Genomic DNA, 17,697 nt, shown 5'->3' on the forward strand with positions numbered 1-17,697 from the left:
AGTCCCAGCTACTTGGGAGGCTGAGGCAAGAGAATCACTTGAGTCCAAGAGTTTGAGGTTGCTGTGAGCTGTGACACCACAGTACTCTACCCAGGGTGACAACTCTGTCTCAAAAAACAAACAAAAAAAAGCAACACAATAAGAAATGTTACATATTTAATGTGTTTAAATAAATGATTAACTTTAAAATACCTCATTTATTGTTATGATTAAATTTTATATCAAAGATTTACTTATCTTAAGCTAATTTTAATTTTAAAAAATTCTCGATCTACACATCATGGATATGAACTCTGAATGAATTACGAAGAATTCAAATTTCTTGGCTTAAAATACTCTCTAGTCTCCCTCAGTGAACCTATTTACTTTCATATATGAGTAAGTTCAAGTAGAAACTTTCAGTTGTAATTCTTAGAATGAATTATACATAGTGTCCAGACAGAACAATTAAGAATTTCACAGCTGACTGGGCACCTGTGGCTCAAGCGGCTAAGGCGCCAGCCACATACACCTGAGCTGACAGGTTCGAATCCAGCCCAGGCCCACCAAACAACAATGATGGCTGCAACCAAAAAATAGCTGGGCGTTGGGGCAGGCGCCTGTAGTCCCAGATACTTGGGATGCTAAGGCAAGAGAATCACTTAAGCCCAGGAGCTGGAGGTTGCTGTAAGCTGTGATGCCACTGCACTCTACCCAGGGCGACAGCTTGAGGCTCTGTCTCAAAAAAAAAAAAAAAAAAGAATTTCACAACTGGGATTCTTTGAAATATTTTATATATATATATATATATATATTAATTTAATTAAGCGGTCTGTAAAATGTTTAGTTTATTTAGAAAAACAATTGCTCAGCCATGTTTTGGAAAGACAAGTACTTTTTTTTTTAAAAAAGGAAACAAATCAAAATTCTTTAAATAGTCATTTAATTCTACTAAAATCCCTAAAACAATTCATTCACAAGGTAGAAAATATACCATAAATTTGGCAGATTAGAACTCCTAAAATCAAAACTTAGCAGGATTTTAAAAAATTCCTTTCTTAACTTAATTTGCTGCTTACTGTTCATTCTAAAATAATTCTAAAATACTTACTGACTTCAAACTATCTTACCATTTTTAGAAATTACTACAGCCCTTAAGATTTAGTTAAATTAAACTAGCCTTCAGTGCCAATTAGTTCTTTTAATCAAGTTAAAGCTTACAAAATTAGCCTAAAATTCTAGTATTTTAGTGTTTCATTATCTATGTTCCATGGTCCACCCTGAGACGGAAAAAACCTGGCCAGAAGAAGAGAAAATGTCCACTTATTTTACAAACAATTACAAACTACCTATTATATTACATATATTAAGAAGTGTTCTAGGCACTGATATAGCAATGAACAAAATATTTAAAAATTCCTGCCTTTGTGTGTCACACTTTATGGGGGCAAGACATGATTGCAAGAGGGACTTTACCTAACAATTGCAATCAGTGTAACCTGGCTTATTGTACCCTCAATGAATCCCCAACAATTAAAAAAAAAAAAAAAAAATTCCTGCCTTCACAAAGCTTACATTCTAGCCTAGAAGTAGACCTTAATAAATAAAACAAAAAATGTTCTTTTTTTTTTAATTTTTTTTTTTGTTGGGGATTCGTTGAGGGTATAATAAGCCAGGTTACACTGATTAAAACAAAAAATGTTCTTAAAATTCAAATCATTAAAATAAAAAAGCCAAGTTCATATAACATAAAAACTAATCAGAATAATTAATCTTTGCTATAAAATGTAAGCCTATCAATTCAGATTCTACACAAGTCAATAATAAATTTTATGGTATCTTACCATTCTCTGTTAGACAGACAGTATCCTTCTTAGAATATTTCTATTACCTCCCCAGAAATTTTCCTGAGTGTCTGTTTGTAAAATAATACTTACATGCACACAAACAGCAGCATCACAACCAACCATAGGAGATGACCTGAAAACATACTAGATGTCTAAGGAAAACTATTGACATGGACTAAGCTCTCCTCTCTTTCAAAGATGGCAGGCAATGGTCACAATCACAGCATTGTTACCGTAATATCAAAGAACTAGTCAAAGGCAGCAAACACTGCTGTCAGTAGTAGGGGAAAATTCTTTGAATACCAAAATCTTAGATGTCTGAATTAAGTCAACATTTAAAATATAAGCAGCATGGAATTTGTCATGAGAATCTTGGTCACAACATACTTCACTGCCTGATGATACCATCTGAGTTTTACTAATACCTTATCATATACTCATACAAGATGAGGTTTTTTTTTTTTCTGCCAGAAGTAAAAAATTATTTTCCATATAAAAGACAAAATAACCACTACACATTTTCTGATTATGGAATAGAAATTCAACATTAAAAGAATGACTTCATACTTATACATGTGTTCTTTCTCCTAACATTTAATATCATCTTCATTAAACTTCATTTAATAATTAAACATAAATTCCAAAACTACATTTTAAAAAAATGAAAATGTCTTCAAGAGATAGACTGCTATTATAATATTTCTCAAGTTTTCATGTATCAAGTATAAACAAAAACTATGCAAATAAATAAAACATCACAGAATAGGTAGGAGAGATGTCTAAAATAGAATTTGTCAATGCTTACCTCCCCATGTACTTGCTACCTGAGAAGCGGTTGACATAGGATGTACAGACGGGTGGAAAGTTGGCTGCTGCAAATCAAGCAGATCATTTGGCAGCTTTGATGTGCTAGGAAGATATTTTAGAAACATGTTCTATTTACTAGATCAACTTTACTACATTAGTCACCACTCTACCCTCCAAAATATAAACACTGGAAACACAAGTGAAAAAAAGCCCAATAAAGGAAACCTCAAAAGGAGGGGCAGTTTCAGCAAGACAACAATTGTATGCCCCTCATATTACAGGATATTTCCAAGGTCTGGAAAAAAATCACCAAATATTATAGGACTCAAATAACAATACCTCTTCTGGAAAGGACCAATGACTTACCCAGGAAAATACCAATTTCCATACTGAAATGAACCCAAACAACAAGATTTTAAACTATGAAACATTGTGGCAATTTTAACTCTTTTAAGAAAAATTTTTCCCGTTTCTAATCATCAAAGAACTTAAATCACATTTGAAATATCAATAACTCTCCAAAGTAAAATATCCATTAACTTTACCTCCACTCGACATCTCAATATCCAAACATATCAAAAATAAAGGGAAAAAATTGTATGTGCATGTGCAGCTGAAAATAAAAGCCACCCCATCTCCTAACTACAGATTCCAGAAGGCCCTATTTACATGATGTATTTCTGACTACAAGAGTTTTATATGATTTTAAGAAATAACTGAAAAAAAGATCCCAGAGTTTCCATGAATGGAGGTCTTATGTATATAACAATATAATTTTTTTTTTTTTTTAAACAGTCTTGTTATGTTGTCCAAGCTTGGCCAGAACTCCTGGGCTCAAGGGACGCTCCTAACTCAGCCTCCCAAGGAGCTGGTGCTAGAGACACCAGCTCCTAGTTTTTTAATACATTTACACATTCTCAAAAACAGAAGTTTTGTCTTCCTTTTAAAAACTGATATGTAATAACTGTACAAATTTATAAGGTACACGTGATATTTTCATATTATGCATATCATGTGTAATAACCAAACAGGGTAATTAGGATATCCATCATCTAAAACATTTATCATTTCTTTGTGTTGGAAAATTTCAAAATCTCTTCTATTTTGAAATATAGAATAAATTACTATTAACTATAATCACCCTTCTGTGCTATTGAATGGAACTTGTTCCTTCTAACTGTATTTTTACAAAAAAGTAAGTTTTCCAGACATGTCTCTTTTAGATGTAGTTTTGTAGATAGTAGATATACATATAAATGTGTTTAATGCTTTGAAGAGAAATAAAAAATACACATTAGGCATTCTGTAAGTGGGCTGTAAAAATTGTCCTTAATTTCAATTAAAAAGGTGAAAACTTTTGGGCAGCGCCTGTGGCTCAACGAGTAGGGTGCCGGCCCCATATACCGAGGGTGGCAGGTTCAAACCCGGCCCCTGCCAAACTGCAACAAAAAAATAGCTGGGGGTCGTGGCGGGCACCTGTAGTCCCAGCTGCTCGGGAGACTGAGGCAAGAGAATCACCTAATACCAAAAGCTGGAGGTTGCTGTGAGCTGTGATGCCACAGCACTCTACTGAGGGTGACAAAGTGAGACTCTTGTCTCAAAAACAAAAAAAAAAGGTGAAAACTTTTAGTATGAGATAAAAATCCAGTGAACTTATTAGCTCTTTATTCAATAACTTGTTTCACTTTCAAGAAAGCACTTAATCGAAAAGATAGCTGAAGATGTTAACAAATGGAAAAACATACCATTGTCACGGCTAGGAAGAATCAACATTGTTAAAATGTCCATATTACCCAAGGCGATTTACAAATTTAATGCAATCCCTATCAAAGCACCACCGTCATACTTTAAAGATCTGGAAAAAATAGTACTTCATTTTATATGGAAACAGAAAAAACCTCAAATAGTCAAGACATTACTCAGAAATAAAAACAAATCAGGAGGAATCATGCTAATAGACTTCAAATTATACTTCAAATCTAGTGATCAAAACAGCATAGTACTGGCACAAAAACAGAGAAGTAGATATATGGAACAGAATTGAGAACTAAGAGATGAACCCAGACATTGATTGTCATTTGATCTTCGATAAGCCTATCAAAAATATAAATTGGGGGAAAGATTCCCTATTTAACAAATGGTGCTCGGAGAATTGGCTGGCAACTTGTAGAAGACTGAAACTGGACCCACAACTTTCACCATTAACAAAAATTGAATCTCACTGGATAAAAGATTTAAACTTAAGACATGAGAAACTATAAAGATTCTTGGAGAGAGTACAGGAGAAACACTTGAAGAAATTAGCCTGGGAGAATACTTTATGAGGAAGATCCCCAGGGGAAATAGAAGCAACACCAAAAATACATTACTGGGATCTGATCAAACTAAAAAGCTTCTGCACAGCCAAGAATACAGTAAGTAAAGCAAGCAGACAGCCCTCAGAATGGGAGAGGATATTTGCAGGTTATGCTTCTGACAAAGATTTGACAACCAGAATCCATAGAGAACTCAAACTTATTAATAAGAAAAGAACAAGTAATCCCATTTCATTGTGGGCAAGGGACTTGAACAGAAGCTTCTTTTAAGATGATAGGCGCATGGCCTACAGACAAATGAAAAAATGCTCATCATCTTTAATCATCAGAGAAAGGCAAATCAAAACCACTGTGAGATATCATCTAACTCCAGTAAGAGTAGCTCACATAACAAAATCCCAAAACTACAGATGTTGGCACGGATGTGGAGAAAAGGGAACACTTCCACACTGCTGGTGGGAGTGCAAGCTAATACATCCCTTTTGGAAAGAAGTATGGAGAATACTCAGGGATCTAAAAGTAGACCTGCCATTTGATCCTGCAATTCTTCTACTAGGTGTATATCCAAAAGACCAAAAATCACTTTATAACAAAGATATTTGCACCAGATTATTCACTGCAGTTCAATTCATAATAGCCAAGTCATGGGAGAAGCCCAAGTGCCCATCGACCCAGGAATGGATTAATAAATTGTGGTATATGTATACTGTGGAATATTATGCAGCCTTAAAAAAGATGGAGACTTTACCTCTTTTACATTTACATGGATGGAGCTGGAACATATCCTACTTAGTAAAGTATCTCAAGAATGGAAGAAAAATCCAACGTACTCCGTACTATTATGAAACCAATTTACAATCACTCACACTTTCATAAAATAGATCACAACTATGGCCCAAGTTGAAGGAGGGAAGAGGGGGGATGGAAGAGGAGGGGGAAAGTAATCAGATGGAGGGAGGGTGAATGGTGGGATCACACCTATGGTGCATAATGCAAGGGTACATGTCGGATCTATTAGCATAGAGTATAAATGTCTTAACACAATAACTAAGTAAACGAGATGAGGTATGTATTAACCAGTGTGATGTAAGGGTTCCTAATTCTATATGAAATCAGCACACTGTACCCCATAAATGCATTAATGTATACATGATCTATGTGTTTACGATTTAATAAAAAAAAAAAAAAAAGAAAACAATCAAAATTCTTTCCATTTATCTCTCCTAAGACAAACTTCTTTTCAAAGTCTCCAATTTGAGAACTTGTCTCTTAGTAGGACCAATGTTATGTGATTGGGGATTAAGGAATACAGCTTGGTAAATAAATAAGCTAAGAAAAACACAGAACTAAATTTAATACCTACTAAGATTTTAGGGACCAGGTAGCATCCAGAATGCATGAAGTAAGCAGCACTTCAGTATCAAAACTTACACTGAGCTTGTTATAGGAGTCAGCAGGTGAGAGAAAGACCTTTCAAGTGTGAGTTAAAAAGATAAATACCAACAACTATAAAATGAAAATTCTTGGGTCTCACTCCCTCCCTACTAAAACATTTGGGGTTGAGATCCAGACATCTATGGTTTAAATGAACTCTCCAGGTGATTCTGATGCTTGCTTAAGACGAGAACCACTGATAGTGGTTCATTATCTCATTTGGGAAAAGTTTTTCAAGATAGGTTAAGAAATAACAGAATCAGGATCCAAAACAGAATCTGACTTCTAAACTACTTTAAACTACTCTGAGGTAAAACACAGAGATTTAGAAAAAGCCAATTCTAATTTGTCTGGAAATATGTTGCCATGTATTTCCATGTCATGTAGCTTAAACAGCAAGATTATTAAAGTTGGTCTAACAGGCTTCACTACCAAGAAATCTGTCAACCAAATTCTATTACTATGTTTCAGGTTACAGAATATTTAACACTAGGAAACAGACATGAAAGACACTTAATAGTCAATGAAATGATAATCTAAAATACATCCCAAGAACTAATGGTCATATATGTGTTCGATCATAATTTTTGTACAATGAAAAGTTTGTCCAAAGATAACCACTATATTCCAATTAGGATAAACCAGTAATTTAACCATCTTCCGCCTCCCCAATACACAATATAAATTCTTATCATTTTGTATTTAGGTATTACACCAATACCACCATTTATCATCATCTCTTTTGTGTAAATCAATGATTATAAAATCATTAATCAAAGTAAACCTGAAAACCCCTGCAATATTTCTTTTTTTTTAAATTAAATCATAGCTGTGTACATTAATGTAATTATGGGGTACAATGTGTTGGTTTTATATACAATTTGAAATACTTTCATAAACCTAAATATTCAAAGGTAACTTTAACTTCTCCCCCTACCTGTTAGAAGAACTAGGGGTAGAAAATATGTCGATGGCTGGTGCAGTCATTATCCCCCCTGCTGAGGTGGACACAGGAGAGGCTGCAGTTGTTAAAGAGGTATGAGGTTTCTTTGCAAGTTCTTTTAGGCGCTGCTCCTGTTGAGAAAGGGAACAACCATAAAGATTCCAGAAACAGATTTGTTTGTACAGCCTCTGGGGGGAAAAACAAACAAAAAAAACCATTTTCTGATTTTGTTTTGATACAAGAAAGATATTCACTGCTTTGGCCATTGTCATGTCAAGATGAAAATTCAAGACTGCGTTTCAACCCATTAGGTAGCTGAGAGTTAAATACTAGTCTGTGTAGAGGCCCCATGTACTTTATGAAGACCTGTACCTGCTTTCCCAAATGAAGAGAATGCCCACACTTACCTTTAAAGCTTTTAAACGTGCCTGTTCTTCCTCTAATGCTGCCTGTTTTTCCCTTTCATCCACTTTGGTCAGAGAGAGGCCAGTGCTTGCCAGGGAAGAGACTGCATTGGAAAGTGTTGTCGCCCTAGGATAATTGGACAGAGGTAATATGGCTTTTTGCTAAGCACTTCACATTATACCATGTCTTAGAATGGCCTGGCAACCCAGCCATAGATAGGAATTGTAATTACAAACTTAAAATATACACTTGAAACCAGTAATTCAGATGAATTATTCTTAGTGACCTAAAAGATTATACCAAATAAAAGAATGCTGACTTACACATTCACTGCTTTTGAAGTGTTAAGACTTTGGAAAGGGTTAACAACAGATTGGGGCACACTGGCCTCTCTCAAACCCTGAGAGAGGGAACCAATGCAACTGGGAAGAGCCCACATGTTCTCTGAAAAGTCCTAATGGGAAAAAGTGTTGAATTTCTCACGGGGTAAGACGCTCTGCTAATTTACAGCCAGGGTTTTGGTAGTCCACTACAGGAACACCAAAGCATGAGTGCTAATAGTAAGTAATGGGTATCTAGAGGTCTTCCCTAGAGGACTTTCAGTTTCTTCAAAGATGGTTGGTTTCTGTCCATTTACCAGTCCATGTGGCACCTCCTTTCTATGTGCTGCCCTTTTGCCAAACTATAATTTCCTTTTCAAACTGAGTTATTTCAAACTCACAATACACCAAGCAAGGAATTTCCTTTCCCTTTTATCAAAGACTGATCCATACCATAAACCCAACATTAAGTTTCCAAATGTTAGTTCCAGACTAAATAAATGTGGTAAAGAACTCTACTCTGAAGAACTACTCTGACCTTTATTAAATATCCTTTTACAACACACCAAAGATCAATAATTGCTACTGTATGCACACAAAGTGGTAAAGACTGTCATTTAAATTCTATGTAAAATCAATATTATGAATGAGCTAATAAAAAATACAACTCCAGTGCAGTACCTGTGGCTCAGTGAGTAGGATGCCGGCCCTATATACCAAGGATGGCAGGTTCAAATCCGACCCTGACCAAACTGTAACAAAAAATAGCCGGGTGTTGTGGAAGGTGCCTATAGTCCCAGCTACTCAGGAGGCTGAGGCAAGAGAATCACCTAAGCCCAAGAGCTGGAGGTTGCTGTGAGCTGTGAAACCACAGTACTCTACCGAGGGCGACAAAATAAAATTCTGTCTCAAAAAAACCAAAAGAACAAAACTCCAAAGACCAAGTAATAATAAAAATATAGTTGTAATGGAAATGCAAAAACCCAACAAATTCGAGGTGAAGTGATATACCTAAGCTACTTGGCTACACTTTTATTATTCTCTCAGACAAATGAGCCTTATAGTTTTGGCTATTATTTCTAAATCTCTACTAGAAAATTCAAAGTGCAAATCTGAGATTAAAAATGAGTATTAAAATCCAATAATGGTACTGTCTTTGAGAAATCATATAAATTTACTATTAAAAAAGGGAAGAAAATTCTAAAACAATCAAAAAGTCAAAAAAGAACGAAAGGAAGGTTCTCATACTTTATGCAATTTTTTTTCTTCATGTTGTTAAAAGGAAATCTTCATTAGAAAATTGAGAATTAATCCAATGCAAAAATCATATTACATAGTGATCTGAAAAGGCTGTGTGTTACTTCCAATTTGCTAGGTTAACTGTTCTGAGGAATTAGCTCAAAACTTTCAGTGATTAAAATATAACATATCAGTAACCAACCCCATGAACTGGCTTTAGAGAAAAATGATGAAATTTGATGCAGATATCCTAGGTTTGAATCCCAGGCTTACGACTACATATTTCACAGAGTTCAGAGTTACTGTAAGGGTTAAGTAAATTAATATGAAAGTATCTTATAAAGCATGATACAAATCAATGCATTATTATCTGTAAGAGAAATCTTGACACTATAAACACTAGTCTACACCAAGCAGTTATTGTTATCACCTTAACAGATGCTGGCATTTATTGAGAGTAAGAATTATTTCAAAAATTTATATGTATTAACCCATTTAATCCCAATACTAATTCTATGAGATTGATACTATGATTAAACTCTTTTACAGATAACTATCAAGATAAAAAGAAATTAAGCAGCTTGTAACTTCAGCTGGATTTACCGACTCACTCAGAAAAACCACTCCTGCTCTTTACCTTACACTGAATAATGTACCTGCTTGCAGCTGTCGAATCTTTAATTTTCTTTCCTTCCAAGGAAGCTAAATGTTGTTCCAAAGCATCAAGAAGACTGCTAGGGGCCTGAAATTGTACAAATATTAAAAATTCCATGATAATCAGGCCACTAGTTAAAATAAATCACGTATCATCTAACAAATGAAAGCAACAAAAATAAAATTCCTCATCCACTAATTAATAGTGTCAATGAGAACAACAATCTTATTTTTTTTACATAATCATCATCTAGCTGGAAGCATTGATAAACATTATCAAAAATATAAAAGCTAAAGACTATGTAAAATGAAACAGTAGAAGGATGCTGTGAGTACTTAAAGTTTATATATTTAATTTATTTGGATTTTAAGTAAAAACATATTCCTAAAGCTTAGACACATACTCTTGAGTATGCAGCAGGTATGTAATAAGTACCTGCTGAGTAGCCAAGTCTCCAGTCATTACTCTGGAAGAGTTATTGATAAATGATACCGAACACTAGCATCAAGGAAACGCAAATGAAAAACACAACAAGATACGCATTTTCACCCATGAGAATGGCTAAAGAGAAAATAAACAAGCAATATCAAATGCTGGTAAGGATATGGAACAAATGGAAGTCCACACACCGCTGGTGGGAATATATCATCACCTTGAAAAGAGATCTATCTTTTAAAAACTAAAATTAAATACATACCTACCTTAATGATCCAACTCCATCCCTATTTAACTCCAGAGAAAGATGATTTATCTCCGTAAGACTTAAAAATGTTTTAAAAGCAGCTTTATTACAATAGTCAAAAACTGCACACAATCCAAAAGTCTACCATTTGGAAAATGGATAGACATGATTGTGGTAAATTTACATTATTTACCACATAATTTATTCAGCAATAAAGAATGAATTAACAGTATATTTAACTGTTATAGACAGATCTAAAACCATAGTGGCAAGCAAAGAAAGCCAGACACAAGAGTAAATGCTTGTATGATTCCATTTATATTAAGTCCAAGAACCAATATAATTATGCTATTAGAAATCAAAACAGTAAATTTGTATGGAGAGGGATAAGGGGTGACTGGAAGGGAGAGTGAGGAATAAGGAAATGGAATTGATCTATGTCTTGAATGGTGCTTTGTTTATAAAAATGTCAACATTTATCATATTTCATTGAAATGGATATTTACCTCAATTTTCTTTCTTAATAGAAGACTAGTTTTAAACTCTCAAACTATAGGTCAAATCTCAACTTAATATGAAGAAAGTTAAATTCTTTCAAAAGGAAACATTTTCAGTGTACAGAACAATTCTTGTAAGAAGGAGGCCACACATTAGTGGCCTTTATTTACCTCAAATATTCTTTAGGATCTGAAATATAGTTTCTAGATTACTGGATCTTAAAACAGAAGAGGAAATATTTAGCTAATTTCTCTATCAATTAAGACTTTAACAATTTCTTTCATTCAATATTTTCTCTACAAATGCCAAGACCTCTTAACTCAAAGGAGATACAGCAGAAAATCATCTAAAACCAAATAACTTGACTGTAAAACTGCCTTCTATGTTGAGCTAAGAAAATATATACACTTCCACAGCCCCAGCAAAATGTTTGCTAGTCAGCAAGCAAAGCACTGTCTCAAGAGCTTTCACAGGAAATAATGCAGATGCTGATGATAGCGGTTAACATTTAAAGAGTTCTAACACAATAGGAACTGCGCTAGCTACCTTGTACGTAACCACTGAATCCTATGAGGTGGACACTGCTAGTATATCCACTTTATAGATAACCTGAGACAGTGAAAATTAATTTGTCCAAGATTACATATCTGATATGTAGCAGGAGCCAAAACAGGATCAAAGAAGGTACGTCTGATCTTAAACCTAGGTATTTAACTACTATGCTACCAAATCCTAGTCTGAAACCGTGGTCATTTGATCTGTAGCTGACTTTTTTTCTGAAGGACTGGACTCTAAAAAGGCTGCAATCTCTAAAATCCCTTCTATATTTATCTGGCTGTTCTTCAAAAGTCAAATATGCATTACAAAGAGTGAAGAAAATGTGATACTTCACATTTTAAAAGAGCAATATATAGCAACAACAACAACAACAAATACATAATTTCAAGTTTCCACTCTTCTGCATTACACCATCTTACCTAAAGTGTAAATAGCCTTTAAGTTCATTTTTCAGAATTTTCTGAATTACCAGAAGTTCCCTTTGCTCAGAAATCACTAAAAAAAGAGAATGGAGATTGACCAATGCTACCCAATTACCATGAATATCAAAGTATAGACACATGAAGACAGCCTGTAACTTCTACATCTGGCCTCAAGATGATGATTTTTAAACACAATATGGGGGAAATTGGCATGATAAATGGGGTGCATAATAGGGAACCTAAAGTCAACAAATCATTTTATACTACACATCAGTCAAGCAATACTCCTCTATATTCAGCCTAGAATAATTTGCTTGATCTTAATGAAACCAATTTATCTCAAGTAGATATAAGCAAGAGGGCTTTATTTATATATAACCTGTAACTAGATTTTCTGCACACTCTTAACTTTGTGAGACAGATGAATCTGAACAAGTGAGGACCAAGAACCATTAACAAGAAACAAGAACTATTAACAACAAAATGTTTAAAAGATGTCCCAGAACATTTCAAAACAAGGTAGAAGAGATGCCAACTGTTAAGGAGAGGGCTGATACAAGTGTTATAAGCATAACTAAACTTTTATTCTTAATATTCAGTAGACACCAGAAAAAACTGCAAGTACAATATTTTTTAAGATGACGATGATAAAGACCATGTAACAATGGCTAGCATTATTGAATGTTTAATGCTTTAAATGTTTTTGTAGGTATAAATTCGTTTAATTCCCCGAACTACCACTTCAGATAGGTACTGTAATAGCTCTACTTTATAGATAACAAAACTGAAGTTGAGCAAGTAACTTCCCCAAAGTCACAGGGGCCAGCTAATGGCATAGCTAGGATTCAAACATTGACATCTCACACCAAAACCTGCTCTCTTAACCCAATATTATATTTTGAGGTATATTCCTATTTAATATTTGTATCTGATTCAAAGTGGAAAGTTTAAAACAGGAAAACTAGATCCTGCATGATATAATTCTCTACCAGTAATACAGTGAAAATTTTGTTTTTTAAAATACTATTATCTAAGTTCAGTTCCCAAAATTTTTTTTCCCCTCTTTCCTTTTTTTATGATGATGCTGTGAAAAAGAGATAAAGGGAATAAAGGAATGATACAATAGTGAGTTACAGCCACCAAAATAAGAGGTAAGCAGATCATTTTATGTGGTCATATTGTTAGAAAAATCTCCAGCAATATATCAAAATGTTAAAATCATCAGGAAAAACTACACTGAGCTTCTTGACAGCAGGGTCATCTTAGTTCTTCATGTCCAGTAGTATCCAACACATACTGAATTGATATATTAATGCTATATTTACCTGTGATAGGTCTGGTATATCACCTCTGTCGATTCCAACTTGCTGTAAGAAGAAACAACATTATATTCAGCAGATAAAACTATAATAAAGATGTTTTATAAACAAAACTTGAAAAAAATGACATTTATGGCTAGTACCGCTAATTTTAAATAGACTTAAAAATCAGAAAAATACTTAATCCCTCAAGAAATTCACTATTTCCAATGGCTCAGATATTATTTAATGGTTCTAGAAGTTGTAACAGTCAGAAAACTAAAGTATGAAATTCAAGAAGACTATTACAAAAGTCTCCCTCCTCATATCTTTTGAACACCTATCACAAACCGAAAACTCCATCTCTGCTATGTTTCATATTATAAAAACACTATGGAAAGAATGAGAAAGGCTAACCATGAACAAGTTCTTTGAGGCATATAAAGAAACTAACTGAAGACACTAACTTTGTCTTTCTCCATATAATATGCTTTCCTTGATAATTACCATATACAATACTTTTGAAAACCTATGGTCTGTCAGGTAGGCCAGGTTTTATGCAAATGTCAAGTGATATCCAACAAAGATGTAACTATCTCCACAAAGCAATCTCAATATATTTTCATGATGCTCTGGCCATAGGCACTTTCTAACAAAATAGAAAGAAACTATTCCTGTCTATTCAAGTACCCAAATTTCACAACTGTTTTCTCCCGTGGCTATGTTTCATTTTCTAATCATTCCCTCTTCCTTTTGTCAAGCTCTCAGGGACCAATCCCAGAATGATGTCAATAGAAAATCTGATAAATTAATTCACACCCTGATGTTAACAACTAATAGCTAATCACTACCTGATACATTTGTGCCCTTCAAACACATTATAACAGGTTACTCTTGCCTTTCTCCCAAATATTAAGGTCTTCTAAGGAAACTGCAAACCCAAAGACAATCTCATTATAGAATACTTTAGGATGAGGAGTCCTTTTACATTTCTTAGATCATATGGAACAGTCTATCTATCCCAATATAGAGTTAGTTAGAACAGCAGATCTGGAAGTAAAGAGGAGGCCTTAAAACTTAAGTCAGTAACTACTACTATCAAATGCAAAGAATGTAAGGCCAAAGGGGAAACTTAACAAATTAAACTTATTTAAAGAATTTACTGGAATCACAGCATGAACACTGTGTCTTCTTTCGGATTTAGTATATGACTAATCCTGAAAAATGAAAAAAACCATTGATTTCTCCTAGAAAGATATTTAAATTCAAAATACATCTCAGTAGGCTTCATAAAACAGCTGATTAATAACATAGATATTTTCTTCAAAAGGCTCATCATCCTGTTCTACCCTATTCCATCTGTAACAATTTATCCCTATATTAATAGAGCCCTCACTAACTTGCTAGCTCCAGAGTAACTCCGTTGATGTATAACAGATCAAATTAAATAAGGAAGACATCTCTGGGTAGAGGCTGGAGAAAGGAAAAACAGAAGAACTTTAAGAGTTCCCTGTGTGTTAGCAATAAAATGCCCATAATGTATTACCACAATGCTTTCTATGACAATTTCAGAAAATTACTTTTAAACAGATCTGTATGATTAGATTATCCTATAATCTACTTTCATAGCTTTTATAATCAATGATAAACAAGTAATACACAAAATTCATTTCTGCAGGGGAACAAAAACATTTTGAACTAATACACTCTAGTCTCACTCGAAGAAAGAGACTTGCCCTAACTTTGAATATTCCCAGCCACATTTAACAAAATAAACCTTCTCAAATACATGGTTAATTCCAAACATAAAAATATCCACTACCACTGCATACCACCTACTTAACTTTATAGAGAAGTAAACAATTTAGAAATAGATCACCTTTCAATATTCTATATTGAAGTAAATATATAGCAGATATTTTATTTGATATTATATTCGTATAACTGTAAAGAATTCAATATATATTAATATGATTAAAACTTTAAATATAGTTATTTAAGATATTTCTTTCATTCAGACCATATATGTCTTCTTCAAAATCCATATTTAGAAACAAAAAACAAGTTAAAAAACACAGTGGTCACATAAAGACACTTTACCTCTGCAACTTTGAGAAACTCTGAGATTCTTGTCATCCTAGTCAGGAACTTCTTATAGATGTCAAGACCTTCTTTACACTGGTTCTTTTTCATATCAAAATATTTTTCTGCCAAAAAGTAATACTTTTATTCACATCGAAATATGACACTTAAAAAGAAAAGAGAATTAAATATTTTATAAAATCTCCAAAGAGATTTTAGAAGTCTCGCCAAGAAAACACATACCCTACTAGAAAAATATCAGTTTTAAATTAGCTTATGTACCAAATTAGAAGAAGTGCTATTATATTAAAAAAAGAAAAAATACTTGACTTTATACTCAAATTTTTAATTTGTTTCACAGTTCTTTTTTTTTTTTTTTTTTTTTTGGAGACAGAGTCTCACTTTGTCACCCTGGGTACAGTGCCATGTTGTCACAGTTCACAGCAACCTTAAACTCTTGGAGTTAAGTGATTCTCTTGCCTCAGCCTCCAAAGTACCTGGGACTACAGGCACCCATCACAACATCCAGCTATTTTTAGAGATGAGGTCTTGCTCTGGCTCAGGCTAGTTTCGAACCTGTGAGCTCAGGCAATCCACTGGCCTTGGCCTCCCAAGTGCCGGGATTACAGGTGTTAGCCACTGCATCCGGCCCTCACAATACTTCTTCCTTCGCAATTCCCTAAATATGTATTTATGTGCAAACACGTATCATACGTTACTCCACTTAAAACAATTAACATATATTTTAAAATATTGGCTCGGCACCTGTGGCTCAAGCAGCTAAGGCGCCAGCCACATACACCTGAGCTGGCAGGTTCGAATCCAGCCCAGGCCCACCAACCAACAATGACGGCTGCAACCAAAAAATAGTCGGGCATTGTGGCGGGCATCTGTAGTCCCAGCTACTTGGGAGGTGGAGACAGGAGAATCACTTGAGCCCAGGAGTTGGAGTTTCCTGTGAGCTGTGATGCAACGGCACTCTACCCAGGGCGACGGCTTGAGGCTCTGCCTCAAAATAAATAAATAAATAAATAAGTAAATAAAAATATCCTTAGTGATAATATATTCAAATGTCACTCAGAAAATGTATTTAAATTTCATATAAAATAGGAATAAAAAGGTTAATTCATACTAATCATAGGGTGGAAGACTATGGCTTCCAAAGTTTTATAGAAAAGAAAATTCCCATTTTTTCACTTGGGAAAAAATAAGCCCAATTTTCCTAATTCTATGGATTAAAGCATCCTAAATAAATTCGTTTTGCTCCAGACTATTTAAAACAAACAAACAAAAAAAATAGCAGGAGGCAGGATGAGGAGAGAAAGAGCACACTGGAGCACATAGACCTGACATCTGACACTTGATACTGTGGTGCCTCTTGTAGCCAGTTACAATCTACTCCATCAAAATCTTACTGAAATACAGGAGTATTTGCAGGCAAAATTTCACGTATATTGAATACAAAATAAGGCACTATAATTCCTAAAATGCTTCAAAAGTAAAAGACACTGTTAAAAATAAATGTCTAGAAAAAATACCATTTTTACAAAGTCCATTATGGGGTAAATTATGAGGAAATAAAATTTTCAAGGACAAATAGTTTTGACTCTTTTCCTTTTATTATTATAGTAAAATACATATAACATCAGAGGCTAATTAGGGACACAACTCCCTTCACCATAGCTTCAAAGAAAATGAAATACCTAGGAATATACCGAAGAGATGAAGGACCTCTATAAAGAAAAATATGAAACCTTAAGAAAGGAAATAGCAGAGGTAATTAACAAATGGAAGAACATACCATGCTCATAGCTGGGAAGAATCAACATTGTTAAAATGTCTACACTTCCCGAAGCAATCTACCAATTCAATGCCATCCCTATTAAAATACCAACATCATACTTTCAAGACTTGAAAAAAATAATTCTTTGTTTTGTATGGAACCAGAAAAAAACCCATATATATGAGGCAGTTCTTAGCAATAAAAACAGAGCCGGGGCATCAGCCTACCAGACTTTAGGCTATACTACAAGGCCATAATGATCAAAACTGCATGGTATTGGCAGAAAAATAAAGATATAGACATTTGGAATCAAACAGAAAACTAGGAAATGAAACTAACATCTTATAGCCACTTAATGTTCGATAAACCAAACAAAAACATACATGGGGGAATGAATCCCTATTCAATAAATGGTGCTGGGAGAACTAGA

The 17,697-nt window shown here is 34.2% G+C and overlaps 1 protein-coding gene across 25 annotated transcripts in view; it reads right to left on the bottom strand.

Moving 5' to 3' along the window:
• Positions 1-17,697, bottom strand: part of PICALM (phosphatidylinositol binding clathrin assembly protein) — a 106,986-nt gene that overhangs the window by 37,086 nt on the left and 52,203 nt on the right. For all 25 annotated transcript variants that reach the window (XM_053559762.1, XM_053559760.1, XM_053559761.1 and 22 more), the window contains exons 7-12: positions 15,503-15,609; positions 13,430-13,471; positions 9,946-10,031; positions 7,733-7,856; positions 7,320-7,456; positions 2,632-2,735 (exon numbers count right to left, since the gene is read on the bottom strand). In XM_053559762.1, the coding sequence (XP_053415737.1) occupies positions 2,632-2,735; positions 7,320-7,456; positions 7,733-7,856; positions 9,946-10,031; positions 13,430-13,471; positions 15,503-15,609 (600 nt within the window). The remainder of the gene's footprint in view (positions 1-2,631; positions 2,736-7,319; positions 7,457-7,732; positions 7,857-9,945; positions 10,032-13,429; positions 13,472-15,502; positions 15,610-17,697) is intronic.

The sequence above is a fragment of the Nycticebus coucang genome, chromosome 14, assembly GCF_027406575.1.
Source record: "Nycticebus coucang isolate mNycCou1 chromosome 14, mNycCou1.pri, whole genome shotgun sequence".
Classification (NCBI taxonomy): Eukaryota; Metazoa; Chordata; class Mammalia; order Primates; family Lorisidae; genus Nycticebus; species Nycticebus coucang.